At 54.5% G+C, this 17,543-nt stretch overlaps 1 protein-coding gene across 3 annotated transcripts in view; it reads left to right on the top strand.

Annotated features, from left to right (window-relative positions):
* PC (pyruvate carboxylase) overlaps nt 1–17,543 on the top strand; it is a 98,705-nt gene that overhangs the window by 61,265 nt on the left and 19,897 nt on the right. For 2 of the 3 annotated variants that reach the window (XM_032414477.1, XM_032414480.1), the window contains 7 exons: nt 13,003–13,138; nt 13,295–13,479; nt 13,691–13,856; nt 13,983–14,128; nt 14,288–14,405; nt 14,610–14,761; nt 16,291–16,409. In XM_032414477.1, the coding sequence (XP_032270368.1) occupies nt 13,003–13,138; nt 13,295–13,479; nt 13,691–13,856; nt 13,983–14,128; nt 14,288–14,405; nt 14,610–14,761; nt 16,291–16,409 (1,022 nt within the window). Of the gene's footprint in view, nt 1–9,342; nt 9,444–9,534; nt 9,693–13,002; nt 13,139–13,294; nt 13,480–13,690; nt 13,857–13,982; nt 14,129–14,287; nt 14,406–14,609; nt 14,762–16,290; nt 16,410–17,543 lie in introns of all 3 variants that reach the window. The other variant, XM_032414479.1, reaches the window with a different exon arrangement.

Here is a 17,543-nt window from a genome sequence, read left to right as displayed (position 1 = left end):
GCTTCATGGCACAGCCCCAGCCCCGACTGGGCCTCGGCTGTCCTCTGGCTCTCCCTTCACAGCCCTTCCCCCGCCACCTCTGTCCATCAGAAGCAGGGCCAGACCTGCGGTCCAGCTTCTAATTCTAGAAGCTGACAGTTATAATAAAGGCTGCTTCTGGGCCAGGCACTAATCCGAGGGCTTCACAAGCATTAACTCGTTTGGTCTTTGTAACAACCCCACGTGCCCGTGCTGTTGCTGTCACTATGATGAAGAAATTGATGGTCAGAGGTTAAGCAACTTGCCCAGAGTCAGTGGGCTTGGTGGAGCCCTGATCTGAACCCAGGCAGTGGGACCCTGGGATCTTAACCAGTGTTATCCCCATCCTCTGTGCCAGCATCTGAGAATTCTCTTTACATGTTTCTTTCCTCCTCACACCCAGTCGGTCCTCAGCACCGCTGGTTTGTTGGGGTAAAATACAGATAAAATATAGGATGCCTAGTTAAATTTAATTTTCGGATAAACAACAAATAATTTTGTAATATGCCCCAAATAGTGCATGGGATATACTCACACTTTGAAAAAAATGTTATTTTTCTGACAATCAGATTTTGACCGAATGGCAGCCCTCCGGTAGTTTTACGTTGGTTGAGAACAGAGTCGGGAGTGTGAGAGGAGAGTGAAGTGAGCGGTCTTGCTGCTCGTGGTTCTCTGGCCAGGTTGTGCTGAGGGCTACAGGTCTCTGATCCACAGTATGCTGTAAAGTAAAACATACTTAATATCTAAACTCCAAACATGTTTAACTTTTGCTTTTGTTCCTCTAAAGAAAGAATATTAAAACAGCATTTTGTAGGAACATGCCAAAACACAGGTAGGAAACTGCTTTCTTCCCCATTCTCCGAGGATAATCACAACAGAAATTGAAGAAGTCTCATACAACCAGTCTAACATTTTGCTATTCCAAAAGAGTCACTTGACCTAAACTGACTCATTCAGAGAACTGTCTAAATTCTTTTAAAACCCCCTCAGAGGGAAATGCCACTGTTCTGTCTAATCTGTATCTTTTGCTGATCTGACTGGCCAGACAGTTTTTCTTAAAGTTAAATATCAGTCATCTCTGATGCAGCTTGGACTCATTATTCCTGGTTCTTGGAACAGCTGCTGCTAACAAGGAGTTTGGATGTGAACAGGATGCCCTGCCATCTGCAGATTTATCTTCCTTGGTCTGCTGCTCTTCCGGTTGTGCCTCCTGGAATGAGATGTCTGGGCTTCTCAGCCCGGAGAGCCACCGTGCAAGAGCTGCTGGTCATTTCAGGCCTTGGCCCGGTCAGTGCATCAGGTGACAGTGGGTCCCAGCCAGCTACATATTATAGCTGCCTGTGGCCGGGCACTGGGATATTTCCCCTGGGACTATCCCAGCAAGTGTAGGTGCTTTGGTCTCAGAGTAGGGAGGCATTCTCTATCGACTTCAGGGTCAGTCTTTCACCTGTACCAGGGAGACCCGCCCTGGGCTTGCTCCATCTCTTACTGCCTTCCCCACTTCCTCTTCCTCTGCTCTTCCTAGGACTTAGTAACTACTCTGTCATGCAGGAAGATGCCTGCCATGTATATAATGGAGCATGGTTCATATCTAGAATACATAAAGACTTACTACAATTCAGTAAGAAAAAGACAACCAGTCCAGTAGAAAAAGGGGCAAATAATATGAACAGGCAATTCATAAAAGAGAAAACCTAAAAATAATCTCAACAATTCTGAGAAAATATCCAGCTTTACTAATAATCAGAGAAATGATTTTCTACCCATGAGATTGACAAAAATCAAAGTCTGACAGAAGAGTTGGCAGAGATGTAGGGAAATAGAATTTCTGTTGTGCTTCTGGTGGCTACATCAGTTATTGGGACAACTGCTTTAGAGAGCTGCTTGGCAGTATTGACATTTAAAATGTGCCTGCCAGGGGCACCTGGGTGGCTGTCAGTTGACTTTCTGAGTCTTGATTTCAGCTCAGGCCATGATCTCAGGGTCGTGAGATTGAGCCCAGTGTCAGGCTCTGCACTGAGTGTGGGCCCGCTTGGGATTCTCTCTCTCCCTCTGCCTCTGCCCCCCTCCCCACTTGTGCACACACACACTCTCTCTAAAAAAAAAAAAAAAGGTAAAATGTGCCTGCCATCTGAGGCAGCAGTTCCAATTCTATGTGTAGGCGCTGGAGAAATTCCTGCACATTTTGTATATGGGTTCAAGGTTATTCATTTTTTAACATTTTAATTGAGATTATTATGGTTGTTTCCAAACATCCATAAAAATGGAGCAAATAGTACAATGAATTTCATGTGCCTGTACCCCGGTTTCAACAATGATCCCTTTGCCAATCTATACATCACAGTTTTTTTTTTTTTTTTTAAAGATTTTATTTATTTATTTGACAGAGAGAGAGATAGCGAGAGCAGGGGAACACAAGCAGGGGGAGTGGGAGAGGGAGAAGCAGGCTTCCCGCGGAGCAGGGAGCCCGATGCGGGGCTTGATCCCAGGACCCTGGGATCATGACCCGAGCTGAAGGCAGACGCTTAACGACTGAGCCACCCAGGCGCCCACATCACAGTCTTTAATAGCTAAAATTTGGAGACAACCTCTGGTCTGTGTCCCTAATTTGAGCATGGATGAGCTGTAGTATGTATACCATTATACAGCCATTAAAATTAACGACCTATATTGACTTGTATCAATGTGGATAGATTCCAAATATGTTGGGTGAAAAAAGTGAGTTAAAAAATGACAGTATATCATTTATGGAAAAATTAAAACACAAGTGTATGTTCTAGATACACATCTAGGTAGATGTGTATCCAGAATCTATCTAATCAGTGTAAAATCCACAAAGGGGGAGCACCCTGAGGGACTGGCTTGTGGTAGCCCCTGGGGATCAGGGGAGGAGGAAAGGGGTGGGGGATGGGATTGGAATAAGAGCAAGAAAAATTGCAGCTGTTTGTTGAGTTGCTTTTCCTTTTGTTAACTTTAACTGTAATTTTATCAAAATAATATATGTGGACACTTGGGGAAGTCAAATTGTGTCAGGAGGCCTGTAAAAACTCCCACCAGTCCCCTGCCCAACCTGCCCTCCCTGATTGTCTCCCCAGAGGCAAACACGTTACTCCTAGCTGCTGACACCCCTGTTTGCACAGGGCCTTTGACTCTGTCTGCTGGGCTCTGCTGTGGAAGACTTCGCTCCCTCCGCCCCAGCCCCCGACCTGTACCACTTTCCCTGGTTAGGTAACCATTTTTGTTTAAGTACATTTTCAGTTTGTACATTATTAAAATCAAGTAAATATTCACACTTGAGAACCCCAGGTGCATATGTGGTAACATTTTCTTGTATAACCTCTCAGTTTCCTGGAGTTACTGTTTGCCTCACTCTTCATCCCTAAATTGCAGATTGCCATCTACTCTCCATTCTTTCAGGGGCTTCAGGCAATCTAGTACCCCCTTTCTCTCCCTCTCCTGGCCTCTGCTGTAGTCCGGGCAGTGGTTCTCTGTCACCATCTTTCCGAGAGCCCCCCCTTGCCTCTTTCTGTGCCGGCTCCCACGTTCCTCATCTTGGTTTATTTACTCCCTCATCTTGTTAGTGCCCCTTCGCCAGGAGCTTCCCAGGCAAATGGGCTCATGGGCAGTGAGCTTGCCTTTGCTGGATGTGCCCAAAAAGGTCTTTATTTTGCCCCCCCCCCCACTTGATTGGTAGTCTAACTGGGTGGAGAGTTCTAGGTTGGAGGACATCTTCCCTCAGAAGTAGCTTCTGGCTCAGTGTCCCTGTCAAAGACCGTTACGTGACCACCTTCTCGTTCTCCTTTTTGGAAGTGTAGTAGCCTGGATAGTGGCCCCCAAAGATCTCTGGGTCCTCATCCCTGGACGCTGTAAATGGCAAAAGTGTTTTTGCAGAGGTGATGAGGGGAAGGACCTTGACATGGGGAGATGACCCCAGATTACCTGGGGACCCTTTTAATGCTGTCACACGTGTCCTCGGGAGAGAGAGGTAGGAGATTACACATGGCAGAGAAGGCCAAGTGCCCCCAGAGGCCAAGACTGGAGGGATGTGGCCACAAGCAGAGGTGTCTGGCAGGCACCACAAGCAGGGGGCCGTGGGATAGGACACCCTCTCCCAAGACTTTGGGGGGATCATGGCCCTCCCAGCACCTTGATTTGAGCTCATGTAACTGATGTTGAACTTCTGGCCTCCAAAATGGAGAGGGAATAGATCTTTGTTGCTTTAAGCCACGAAGTCTGTGGTGATTTGTGACGCTTGCACCAGCAAACTCATGCAGGAAGCTGGTGGATCCCGCCCGGTCCCCTCGCCAGGTGGGACTTGCGGCGTCATGCTGGCATCTCCAAGCGCCCTCGCCACCGCCGCCAGAGTGCACGTCCCCAGCACCGGGACTGCTTTGTGCCAGTCTTCCTGTTCTGCTCTCTGGGCAATGTCCTCAACTGTCTTCTCATTCTTCTATTTATTATGGTTAAAAATGTCTGCAACTCTATTTTTAATTTCCTAGAGCTCTTTCTCGTTGCCTTTAAAATAGCTGCCGCCTCTCAATGCAATAGCTTCTCTTACTTCTCTGAGATTAATTATAGTTTTTTTCCTAACTATCTGCTCTCCATATTACTCTTCTCCTCAGAGTTCCCTGTTTTATTCCCCATTTGTTTTGGTGAGTTTGGGGTGATCGCCTCAAATAGCTGGTGATCTTGGCTGTCCATTCATACTGAAGACTGACACGGACACGGGTCGGAAAGCCTGGGTGCAGTGGGACTCGAGGGCTGCTCATCGCCGGCCGCCACACCCCTTGGAGGAGAGACTGAGGCAGCCGCTTCCCCAGCACCTGCCGGTCACTGCCGCTCTGCCCTGGGCTGGTGGCTTCCTTGAGAGGGGTCCTCGCCATGCCACCTGCCTGTCAGCCCGGGGCCGCTTTATGGAAGCTGAGGGGTGTGTGGCGTCCCTGTCCTGCCTGGCCACCCTTCCCCGGTTCCCCGGGCTCTGTCTGCCACCTGTCCCCCCCAGGTGGAGCCTCTCCAGGGCCTGGGGGCCAGGGGCAGCGCCATCTGGCCTGCCTGGGTCTCACCTCGACTCTAGACCCTTGCCCTCGGGGCACAGGGAACTGTCGCGGGGGGTTGGGAGGACCCGGCATGTGACCTGAGGGGTCTCAGGACCGAGCGGTCCTCCCAGGGGCCGCGGGTGTTGCTCGTCCTCGCTGCTCGCTACCTACACTTCGGTGTTAACTGGGCATCACTAGGCATCACTGCCGTTCATTCCTGCTTTTCAGGCAGGAGCCACGAGTCCTCCTCACCTGTGGCCACCACCCCTCGTCTAAGAGGTGGTGGCGGTACTGCTGCCGCCGTGTTTCTGGATTCTCACTGTCTCTGGCCTACATTAGAACATCTTCCTCATTTGTCTTCCACCTTCTAGTCTTTCCTCCTCACATCCAGCTTCCTCAGAACGGCCGGAGGGGTCCCGCCACACTGCAGGTCTCTTCTCCCCTGCCTGGTTTTTGGCTGGCACCTCCCGACCCCAGGGATACGGTCCTCGTCCCTTGCTGTGCTTGCAAGCTCCTGACCTGGTGTCAGAGTCCAGGTGCTGGCCCTTGACCTCCTCCTGAGCACCTTCACTCCTGCCTCTGGCCTCAGTGCACAGCCACTACTAGGCTGTTCCCTCCTTTGCCTTTGCTCCAGCTGCCCCACGCCTGAACCGCCTCCCCCTTCTCCTCGTCCTTGAAGATTCGGCCCTGGTGCCCTTCAGGAGGTCGTCCTGCTGCCTGCCCGCTCTCCGTGCAGCTGCGTGCTCGTGCTGGCGCTGCTCACAGCTCGTGGTCGCTGCCTCCCACTCGGCCTTCCCTGGAGGGAACACTGACCACAATCCTAAATAGCTCCATACTCTGAAGGCCCTGCTGTGGCCTGGGTCAGCCTGAGCAGGTGAAAGAAGGGGACATTTTTACCAGCCTATGTCCTCCCTTGTCCTGGTCCTTGGTTTTAGGGTCTCAGTAGGTTCTGGTCATCAGTGGAGAACCTGGGTCTGCTTGTTTCCTAGGGCTGCCAAAGCAAAGTCCCCGAAACTCATAACAGAGATTTATTATCTCACACTTCTGGAGGCCAGAAGTCTAAAATCAAGAAGGTGTCGGCAGGGCCTTGCTTCCTCCAAAAGCTGTAGGGGAGGGTCCTTCCTTATCTCCTGACTTCTGGTACTTTCTAGCAAGCCTTCTAGATGAATCTTTCTGGACACATGGCCGTCTTCTCCCTGTGTGTCTTCATAGGATCTGCCCTCTGTGTTTGTCTTTCTCTGGTTCCAAATTTCCCCTTTTTATAAGGACATCAAGCATATTGTATTAGGGCCCACCCTAAGGGCCTCATTTTCACTGAATACCCATGCAGTTCCAACTAAGGTCACATTCTGAGACCCTGGGGTTTGGGGCTTCCATAGGCCTCCTTGGGGAACACACAGTTCAGCCCATACACTGGCATCTACTTTCCTGCCACCCTGGGACTGGGGTGAACTGGGTGAACAAGTGGGGAGGGTGTCCTCCATGACTTTTCAGCGGGGGTGGTGTGCCGTGAAGGGGTCAGGGAGCTTCCTGGCCCACCCGCGTGCCTGCTGCATTCTGGGGTCTGTCTCCCTGCACAGCTACTGTCCAGAATGGAGTGCCAGTTGCCTTGCTCAGCCCTCCTGGTTCCCATCTTCTGTTTGGGAGGGGCTTTTTGCTGATCTTGCCCTTTCAGCTAAACTTCCTTATTAACACTTTGGGCTCTAATCTGTGTGTAAGGGGCATTTGTATGTCCCACTAACTTGTGTGTGCTGCTCCTAGGAGGGGCTGTGACTTTGTCTCAGCATTCCATAGTATTTCTGGAAACTCGTGATCTGAAGGATTCGTTCATTTGTTCGTTCATTAATTCATTCCCCAGACATTTAATCACAGCGTCAGGCACAGTACAGAGGACAAGGGAGACAGCGAAGGACAAAATAAACCGAGGATCCCGTCACCAAGGTCCTCCCAGTGTCTTGTGAGATGGGTCAACGAATCATTATAACATTAAGTGCTCCTTCCCGAGGACAGATGTGACCTCACAGACATCCTCCATAGACAGGAAGACAGTGGGGTGTGGCAAGGACAGTGACAGAGCTTTTCCAGGGAGGGTGTGGAGCTCGCTGAGGAGGTGTGATGTCCAGGAATGCCTTCTGAGTGAGTCCTAAAGGATGTGGAGCTGTCAGGGCCAGTGGCCTTCTGACGCTCTGGTACCTGGGCAGGCGTGCGCAGGTCGGCAGTAGCTCTCCTTTTGCACCAGGGGGCAGTGTTCAACCTGCCAGTCTCCCCTGCCCTTGAAAGAGGCTGGGTCAGGGCAGCCCCTGCTGTGCCAGTCGCACCCTCCTCATCCCTGTCCTTCCCTGCCACTGCCCTCAGGCCCAGACCCCTGGCTCGCCTCCTTCCTCGGAGCCTGATCCACGCCCCTGCCTACATATCCTGGCAGCCCACGCAGCACCATTTGTCCCAGTGTGGCTGTCCCACCCTCTTCCCCTGTCCCTGCAGCCTTAAATCAAGGGCTTGTGGGGCCATGCTGGCGTGGCTCTGAACCACGGAGGCCACTCACGGTAGCAGGCAGCTGAGCTGCCCCAGGCCACGTGCTGTTTCCTCTCCCGTCTCTGACTTTGGTATTCTTGCTCTCCTTTCTTCTTGTCTGTCACCTTCCCTGCTTTTGTGTCCTCTCTTCAGCTCCCCCTACCCAGACATCTCAGCCTTAGTCAAGCCTCTCTTGGGCGCTTTGATACCGGCTGAGTTCTTTCCTTTCATCTGTCCCTGCTGGCCACCAGCCCTGGGGCCCCCGTTGGACACGGTTAGGACAGCGCAGAGCTGCCTGGAGAGAAAGCTCCCCGGGAGCAGCCCCATCCATCAGAGGCTCGCTTCTGCCACGGCTGGAGTCCTCTGCCAAGAGCTCCTTCCTTCTGCTTTTGACCTGCTTTTGCTGGCACTGCTGAGGCCAGCTGGGGGCCGGGGCTGCAGCCTGGTGGGGGTGTGCGTGCTGGGAGGGTCGGGGGAGCAGATGTATGGGAATCTTGTTCGTTCATTTGGAGATCCTTGGGGCCTGTTTCTGAGCCACTCTCCCTTCTTCTCACCCCCTCTGGCTGCCCTCCTACATGGATGTGCCGAGGGGCTTGGGAACGGGCGGCGGGGAGCCCAGACTGTGGGCTTCCAAAACCTCCATCAGCCAGGCGCCCCCACAGCAGGGCCATGGCTTCCCCTTCCGGTGTGCCTCCTGCCCACAGCTGCCCTCCGAGGCTGTAGGAGATGCCACCTGACAGCTATTTAGGGTGGAAACTCTGGACAGATCCTTTTTTTTTTCTTTTTAAAGATTTTATTTATTTATTTGAGAGAGAGACACAGCAAGAGAGGGAACAGGGGGAGTGGGAGAGGGAGAGGCAGGCTTCCCACGGAGCAGGTAGCCCCAACGTGGGGCTCAATCCCAGGACCCTGGGACCATGACCTGAGCCGAAGGCACCCCTGACAGATCCTTGAAGGAGCATTCCAGGGCCTGACGCTTGGCTCCACCACGAAGGTGGCAGCCTTACCCTGGTCCCAGCAGGGCTCCTCTGGCTGAGAGCACACCCACCCTGAGCACAGTGGCTGTATTATGTGGACAAAAATGTGGACGACGATGGCCTGACAGCCGAATTTTGTGCTGTTCCTGGTTGCAAGAGGCAGCCTGGGAGATGTAGTTTAGGTCTGCAGTGGTGGTACTTCTAGTGACATTTTGGTGACTTATTGGACAAATTGAAGCTACCCTAGCTTACTGGGGACACAGGATTGCTGGCACTGTTGGCCTGCTCCCTGGTGGGACCTGCAGAGGCCACTGGTGGCCCTGCTGGAAGTTCAGGCCAGTGACAGGGTTTTTATCAGGAGTGGGATTTTTGGGGTTTTGGTTTCCAAGCGCCCATCACGCTGTGCTTTCGATGAAAGCCACAACTTACTCCTTTAGTTGGTGAAGACTCCATATGCCCTGATGGAATCAGAGCTCCCGCTCTGGAGGGCGGCATACACATTGGGCTCAAAACCAGCCCTGCTGGGTGGCCTGGGTGTGGTTCCTTACCTGTACAAGGGTGTGATGAGGAATGGTAAGAGTTGCCTGAGTTAGTACTTGAGAACATCCCGTGCGTAGCTCCGTACCTGGTGAAGACTGAAGGCGCTGCTCGGTGTGCGGTTGGCACAGGTCCCCACCTGCCGGCACTGGCCTGGCACGTAGGCAGAGCTTGGGGAGTGCTGCGTGTCCTCAAAGCCAAGCGGGCGGGCCATGAACACTGGGCAGAAGGCGCCCCGACCGTTCCCCTCCCTCCTTCCACAGGTTGTTGTAGGCACCTTCCTGATTGTCACCACTGCCTTCTCGAAGGAGAGCGCTGAGCTTATTGATCCAGTGTTGGAGGAGAAATCGAAGCTCGGAGAGAAGTAGGAAGTGTGGAGTCGTGCTGAGAGGCGGCGGGGAGAAAGCGGGTGTTGCAGACACCCCCTGCCTCACTGTGCCTCCGCTTGCCGGCAGGGCGCTGTTTATGCGGCCCGAGTGAGAGTCAAAGCCGTCTTGCTCCCTGTCTCTAATGCACACCCCGAGGCCAAGGAAAGGGATCTGTCAGCTGGCATTTGCAAAAAATAGCGAACAGGCTTCTCTGGGACGGTCAGCTCTCTGGAGAGGAAACCAGGGTAAGGGGTCTGCGGGTGATGGTTGTTGCTTTTCTCTTACTCACGGCTTCTTTCCCCATCGCTGAGGCCAGGGAAAGAGATGTTTGCTCCTGTGCATGCCCCGTGTGGAGCAAGGCGACATGGTGCGCCTGGGGCGGGTAACCAGGCGCTTGCTGTGCTCGGGCAGCATCCGAGTGGCCTCTCCTCCTGAGGAGATCCAGCCGGCGAGGCTGTCCTGTCCGGGAGAGCAGCCTCCCCGGCCCAAGGGTTCCAGGGCTTTCCAAGATGCCAGGTTTGGTTAACGAGGCCCTTGGAGCTTTTAAGGGAGATTCTTAGCCAAACTGTCCGTGAGTTTGAGGATTTCTTAGTTACCATCCACCCACCGAAAACCCACGCTGGGAGCCTGGCCCCAGCCCCACACCACTCACCTGTGACCAGCACCTGTGGCTGTTCTCTGCCCTGGTGTGAGGATGACAAGGATGCCACCTGGAACAGCGCCCGAGGGAACGCCGGCACTCCGGAGGCTGTTTTTGGGAAAGTGCCGGTGTGAGGTGAGGCTGGCACTCAGGTCACTCCACGAGGCCAGGGCTTGATCTCTGAGCAAGGGGCCCCATTTAATGCCAGAGGCAGCCCCTCTAGGAGGGCTGTGGGAAGGGAGTCTGGTACCCGGCGGCCTCCCCATTGCCCTCCGCTCCCACCCCAGGGGCTCTGCTTCTACTGGTGGGTCTGGCCAGGTGCCTCAGACAGTGAAGCTTCCTGCCTCCGTCCCACCTCCCCCCACCAAGCACTGCACAGGGGCCTCTCCTCCCTTCTGGGTTGGGAGAGGGGGCGAGATTCAGGGAGCAGTGGAATCTGCCCACTCAGCACCTCCCTTTGGCCCATCCCAGAGCCCACAAGCTCAACATACCCAGAGTGGACTCATCACACACGACCCATGAATGTCCTGCTTCCCGGACGAAGAGGGTTCTGTGAGGCAGCCCACCTCTGTCCTTCAGGTTTCCTCCAGCTGTAGTTGATTCTGGAAAGGCCTCAGGAGGCACCAGGCAACTGACCGCCCACCCCTGGGTTTCAGGTCTAGGAGGAGAGTAGGATTTGACAAGGGAAGAGGCTGGGTGCTGAGCTAGCCAAGTTCTAAGAAGGGTGGACATGTTCTGGGAATGAGAGGACATTTTACGTCATCCCTGGTCCTTCTGTCCCCGGCCCAGAGCTCTTGGTGTGTAAGGTGGTATCGCCGGGGAAGGCCAGGCTGCAGGGTCTGTGAGAATCAGACATGGGAGTGTGTGTGGTGGGGGGAGGGCGCTCTGAGGCCTGCGTGGGTGTTTTAGGCTCCCTCTTTTCCTCACTGTGAGCTGGGAGGCACTTGGTGCCCACCCTCTGCACAGCTTCCAGGGATCCCTTTCTGTATCTGGAAAAAGCAGGGAGTATGAGGGGGTGTTCATACACAAGATGACGGGGTAAGTGCCTGAGGGATAGCAGGAGCAAACCCACCCAGGTGGGAGGAAAAATTGGGCCTCCCCGGAAATAGTTGAAACTTCCAGAGGTTTGAGAATCTTGGTGCCACTGGCCCGGGCCATGAGGCTGCTCACCTGTAGACAGGTAAAGAAGACCTGGAGCTGGCTCACCTGGGGCAAGAGGTGAGGAAGGTGAGGTGGCCCCACTGTGTGTGGGGGGAGGGGGCCCAGCCTCACTGTTGTTTCGCAGGATATATGGGAGTCCTTCACCTCCCCCAGGGAGACGATTCAGACATTCCACTTAGCTTTTTTCCACAAAGATCTTCCGATCCCTTCCATATATGTCTCCATTGTGCTCATTGTAAATGACATCCCCAGTGGAGAAGGTGTAGACTGTATGGAGAAGCATAAAGAAGGAAAAGAACAACACTGCACCAATTCTAGAACATGGGCGTGAGTGACATGCTGTCTGACAGAGCTCTTTCCGGTTATTTTCCTTGCCTAAAAAAAGCTTCCTGAAATCATATTATTTACCGTTTTAATTTCCGTAGCATCACGTTGTGTCACAAGCATTCACCTTGTCGTCAGAGCTGTGCAAACAAGCATCTTTAATGTACATAACATCCGTATAGATGCCCTAGTGTTGGATCTTTAAGTGGCTTCTAATTATTTGCTGTTGTAAATAATGCTGTTTTGAACATCTTTCTGCATCCATCTTGGTTCCCATTTTAGAGTATTTCCTTGGGTTAAATTCCTAGAATGGTAACCACAGGACCAAGGGGCAGAAATATTTCAAAGGCTCTTGATAGAATTTCCAGGGAGCTTTCCAGAGAGCTGCCCTGATATCCGGACCTCGCCTGGTGGGTCTGTCTCCCATAGGCCTTACCCACAGTAAATCTGGTGGTTTTACAACACTGTTGCTAATTTAATAGGCAAAGTGTCACCTCACTGTTCTCTCTTGTCTGTGGTGAAACTGCTAATGGTTTCTTAACCACTCCTGTTTACTGCTCTGTTTCTGAGCTTGTCCTGAAGGAGCGCTTTGCTTCTTCTTGACTTAACCCTATGTGGTAGGTTGGACTCTTTCTACGGGGCCTTGTCCCCACCGCAGAGCTGCCTGTGGCCCCGAGCAGAGCAGGCTTTCGGTGCCCAGGACGAGGGGAGGTGGGTGCTCTCTGGTGTGTGCGCCGTTGTCGTCTGCCAGGGCGGTGGGCTCCCGTGGCTCCCCCAGGAGAGCGTGCCCCTCCCAGTGGGCCGGTTACCTGAAGCAGATCTCAGGGGATCAGGCTGCTAGAGGATCTGTGGGGGAGATCACGGGGTGATATCTGGAGTTCAGTGCACCTCAGGTGGCCGTTGATAGAGAAGGAGGCTTCTACCACTGTGTGAGGAAGTCGTGCTCCTGAGGTCTGAGCGGAGGCTTTGCTTCCTGAGACGGCACATTGATGCAGGTTGGCTCCTTGAGAGATCTGCCGTTACCTCGTTGCCTGGCCAGGCGGAACCCCAATGGAGGGACACAGGGGCCAGTGTGGCGCGGGGAGGTCCTAAAACCCAGGCTGCTGGGCCCCGGAGAGGGCACCGAAGGGGACTCTGACGAACACACATTGAGGGCACGCAGGATTGCTTTAGGAGCTTGAAGTGTTTTGAAAGTTATTAGAGCGCTAGGGTGAGCTTGGATTCTGTTTGGGTTTGACTTTGCTCCCTTCCCTACAGCCAGTCAGTACCCCAGGGATTATTGGGCTTGGCCAGGGATTGAGGGTGAGCCTGCTGGCTTTCGTGTGGGGCACTAAGGGGCAGTGGGGGAGGGGGGCTGGGGCGGGACCCTCACTCTTCCTGAGGGGAACCCTCTTTGCCGAATCTGCTCTAACCCGGCTCTGACTTCCCAGATGCTGAAGTTCCAAACTGTCCGTGGGGGCCTGAGGCTCCTGCGTATCCGCCGAGCCTCCACCGCCCCCGCTGCCTCCCCAAATGTCCGGCGCCTGGAGTACAAGCCCATCAAGAAAGTCATGGTGGCCAATAGAGGTGAGTGCCCTTGGGGCCGGCGAGAGGAACCACGTATCCAGCCCAGCCTTAGCATTCCTGTTCTGCCCTTGCCCTGCGTACCAGCTCCCCGCCTCGCTTCTGCTTCTGTAAGGACCCAGGAATCTAGTGTCTTGTCCATTGCCCGCTCCCTTCAAGGTGAGATTGCCATCCGCGTGTTCCGGGCCTGCACAGAGCTGGGTATCCGCACTGTGGCTGTCTACTCGGAGCAGGACACAGGCCAGATGCACCGGCAGAAAGCAGACGAAGCCTACCTCATCGGCCGTGGCCTCGCCCCGGTGCAGGCCTATCTGCACATCCCAGACATCATCAAGGTGGCCAAGGTGATCAGGGTGGGGCCTGGGTGCTATGCGTGGCCTCCAGGCCAACCGCAGTAAGTGTCTGTGAATAGGGGAATGAATGAATGAATGAATGAATGAATGAACGAACGAACCAAGTGCGGTGGGGGGAGGTGCACGGGCCACGGGGTTGGCTCTGGGCCTGTGTGAAGGAATTGGAGAGCTGCTGCACTCCTCTCACTGCTCCTGCCCCCAGGAAAACAACGTGGATGCGGTGCACCCTGGCTACGGGTTCCTGTCGGAGCGAGCGGACTTCGCCCAGGCCTGCCAGGATGCCGGTGTGCGCTTCATCGGGCCGAGCCCCGAGGTGGTCCGCAAGATGGGAGATAAGGTGGAGGCCCGGGCCATTGCCATTGCTGCAGGTACGTGTGGCTGAGAGGCCACCAGGGGCCGCACGGCTCAGGAGGGGCTGTCCGAGGAGGGGGCTGGTGGGTTTGGGCAGGGATTCCAGCCTGTTACAGAGGACCCACGTGCCTGTCTCCCAACAGGTGTCCCCGTGGTCCCTGGCACAGACGCCCCCATCACCTCCCTGCACGAGGCCCATGAGTTCTCCAACACCTACGGCTTCCCCATTATCTTCAAGGCCGCCTATGGGGGCGGGGGGCGTGGCATGAGGGTCGTGCACAGCTATGAGGTGAGCAGAAGCCCAGGGCTGGGAGCAGAGCAGGGAGCCCAGCTGGACTGTGAGGCCACCCACAGAGCAGACCCTGGGGTTCCGAGAGTGGGTGGGGTCCTGCAGAGGGTGAGACAGAGCTGTAGGTCCCAGTGTCTGCTCCGCTTGCCTGCCTCTCAGGAGCTGGAGGAAAACTACAACCGGGCCTACTCGGAGGCTCTGGCCGCCTTTGGGAACGGAGCGCTGTTTGTGGAGAAGTTCATCGAGAAGCCGCGCCACATCGAGGTGCAGATCCTAGGTGAGCGTTCACCGGGCCACAGCCCAAGGCAGGCTGTGGAGGCTGGACTGGTCAGGGCCCAGGCCTTGGTGGTGGTGGTTTCTCTGCTCACTGCTCCGACTGCTGGGAGCCGGCATTGATCGGCCCTGGTAGTTGTGTGGGGGTTGGTGGGTATTTGGGAAGTGTTTAGATCCCTGGAGAAGCTGAGTTTCCCTTTCACTTTAGGAGACCAGTACGGGAACATTCTGCACCTGTACGAGCGAGACTGTTCCATCCAGCGGCGGCACCAGAAAGTGGTCGAGATTGCCCCTGCCGCCCACCTGGACCCCCAGCTTCGGACGCGGCTCACCAGTGACTCTGTCAAACTTGCTAAGCAGGTGAAGGGCAGGGGCCTTTGGGGACAGTCTCCCAGGCGGAGATAAGGAGCCTGTTCCTAGAGGCTCCCTCTGAGCTCCTGCTGGCTTAGGCTCATGCCAGGGGTCCTGCCCGGATGGGGACGGTCTGCTAGGGAGCAGGGAGGCCCAGAGTGACTGGCTCTGGGAGGGTGGGGTAGGGACCGTCTGGGAGGAGAAAGGGCTGACACGGGCTCTTTGGGATCCTCGCTGTGTGAGGAGCAGAGGTTCCAGGCCCAGAGACCCAAGCCTGGAGTCCAAAAGGCTGAGAAGAGGGAGGGAAAGAGGCCACTGGCCACTGTGCACAGATGGAGCTTCTGCGTGGCACTGACTAACCACTGGAACAAAAGGAATGAGATCCAGTGGGTTCTGGCAAGATTAAGAAACATTATTAAGGCATTTCTTCTCATTCATTCTCGACCATCCCCGGCATCACATCTGTTGCCCCCCATTGATCCTCAGGTCCTCCTCTGCCAGTCTTCGCTCTCCTGGGCATGGAGGCGGGAGATGGCATACTGGCTCCCCAGCAGTGACCTGCCCCCCAGGCCTGCCCCGGAGACCACCTGCCGTGGCCAGGCCTGGAGCAGGGGTCCCACTGTCTGTTCTTTGTTCGGAAGAGAGCCCACCCCCTCTCAGAGTCCAGGCACCCTGCCCCCACCCCGGCCTCCCCTTCCTGGGGCCCCGAGGGAGAGCATCTTCTCAGATCTGCCTTCCCCAGCAGACGGGGTGGGCCCCGGCCCTGCTCTCCTTCCAGAGCTGTGCTCCCGCAGACCTCTCACAGCAGATGATTCTGTGACCTTACCCGGCTGAAAGACAGGGGCAGCACTCTGCAGAGAGGTTTCAGCCACAGTTAATATGAGGCTTGGTGAGGCTCTAGTTTAGAGTTGACATTTGGGTTATTTCATATGAGGAGTAATCTTACCTGGAGCTGGGTCTAATTTATTGGCTTATTAGGCCACGTGTCACTCTATAACAGATTTGAGGGAGCTAACTGAAGTCTGTTTTGTGGTTCTGGTAGGACCAGAGTGAGACTGGAATGAGGGTTGAATTTTGCATTAGAATCATCACTGTTGGTTCCTCTCAGCGGACACCTCTTTGGGTCATGGCCAGAGGTGGTGACGAGTAGAGCAGAGGGGAACTTTCTGAAAACCCTTTGAGAGTGAGGAGGTCCAGCAGAGGCCGGGGTAGGCGTGGCTGAGAGGGTGCTGGGATGCTGTCCTCCGGGGAGAGGGTGCCGAGTCTGGGGCCCGTGGCAGCTGCTGAATCTTGCCCCAAACAAGCCAGTGCAGCCACCAGAGGCTCAGGCGGAGTCCTGGGGAGCCAGCTAGGCAGGGGCCCAGCCGCGGGCTACGTGGGCTGCGGCCATTCACCTCGGGGCAGGGCTGGTTGTGCCTTCCATTGGGGCAGGGCATGTGGCGGTCTGTTCCTTTTGGAACCGGCCCGATGGCTGAGGCTGAGCCAGAGTGGCTGCCAGGCCCCATCAGTCGGGCCCCGCTGACGCGACCGCCCCGCAGGTGGGCTACGAGAACGCGGGCACGGTGGAGTTCCTGGTGGACAGACATGGCAAGCACTACTTCATCGAGGTCAACTCCCGCCTGCAGGTGGAGCACACTGTCACCGAGGAGATCACCGAGTGAGTGGGGCGGGGGCGGTGGGGGCGGCAGCCTCTGGGAAGGGGCAGCTTCCAGGTTTCTGGTGAAATCCATGTCGGCGGCTCCTGGGGAGCTCAGCGTATCTCCACTATGCTAGAGAGCAGTCAGGGATCTAGGTACTTACTTTTTACAAAAATTATTATTGGAAAAGCATTATATGTGGGGCGCCTGGGTGGCTCAGTGGGTTAAGCGTCCAACTCTTGACTTTAGCACAGGCCATGATCTCGGGGTCGTGGGATAGAGCCCTGCATCTAGCTCTGTGCTGGGCATGGAGACTGCTTAAGATTCTCTCTTTCTCAAAAAAAAAAAAAAAAGAGAGAGAAAGAAGGAAGGAAGGAGGGAAAGGAAAAAGGAAAGGAAAGCATTATATGCCTATTGTAAGAATTAAGAAGCAAATAAAAAGATTGAGAACTCCACCCTCAGAACCAGGATGCTGAGGCGGCTCGGGCCGGGTGTGCCGGGGGAAGGTCTCATCTCCGGGGTTTCAGATGAGGAGCCGGAGGCTCAGGGCAAGACAGTTGCCAGCCCAGCGCAGCATTGCTTGTGCGTGCTCTAACTCTCCTGGTTTTGTTCCATCTTTCTTTATTTTACCATATAAATAGTTTGACACAATTGACATGTTATGTGTAGAATTTCTATTCTACTTAATTGAAAGCATCCTCCAGGCCACTGTTCTTTCTGAAACTATAGGTGTGTGTTTCATAACTTAGGTACATGGCCCTCCGTTGCTAGACACTCAGGTCGTTTCTGGTTTTTGCAGCTCGTAAGGGTGGTCAGTTACCATCTTTGTGCCTAGCTCTTTGCCTTCCCCTCTGAAGAGTTCTGGGGATAGACACTTTCCATGTGGTTACCTGAGCGAAGCCTAATCAGGTTTCCAGATTGCTTGTATCAGTTTGTTCTCCCATAAGCATTGAGTAGAGACACTTAAAAATCTGCCCATTTTATAAACCATTCAGTTGTTTCAAGATCCTATTTTGAGCCATTTAAGTGTGAAGCCCTGGCTTTGGGCCGGTCCACCTCACCCTGGAACTTTTCTGACAGTTTGTTCCTCCCCCGACCCCCACCTGAGATTGAGGATGCTGTGGGGGGCGCCTGCCTTTGCTCAGCAGGTGCAC

The sequence above is a fragment of the Phoca vitulina genome, unplaced genomic scaffold (genome assembly GCF_004348235.1).
Source record: "Phoca vitulina isolate PV1807 unplaced genomic scaffold, GSC_HSeal_1.0 scaffold16, whole genome shotgun sequence".
Classification (NCBI taxonomy): domain Eukaryota; kingdom Metazoa; phylum Chordata; class Mammalia; order Carnivora; family Phocidae; genus Phoca; species Phoca vitulina.
The sequence above is the reverse complement of the archived record's forward strand: the minus strand, read 5'-3'. Positions and strand labels throughout refer to the sequence as shown.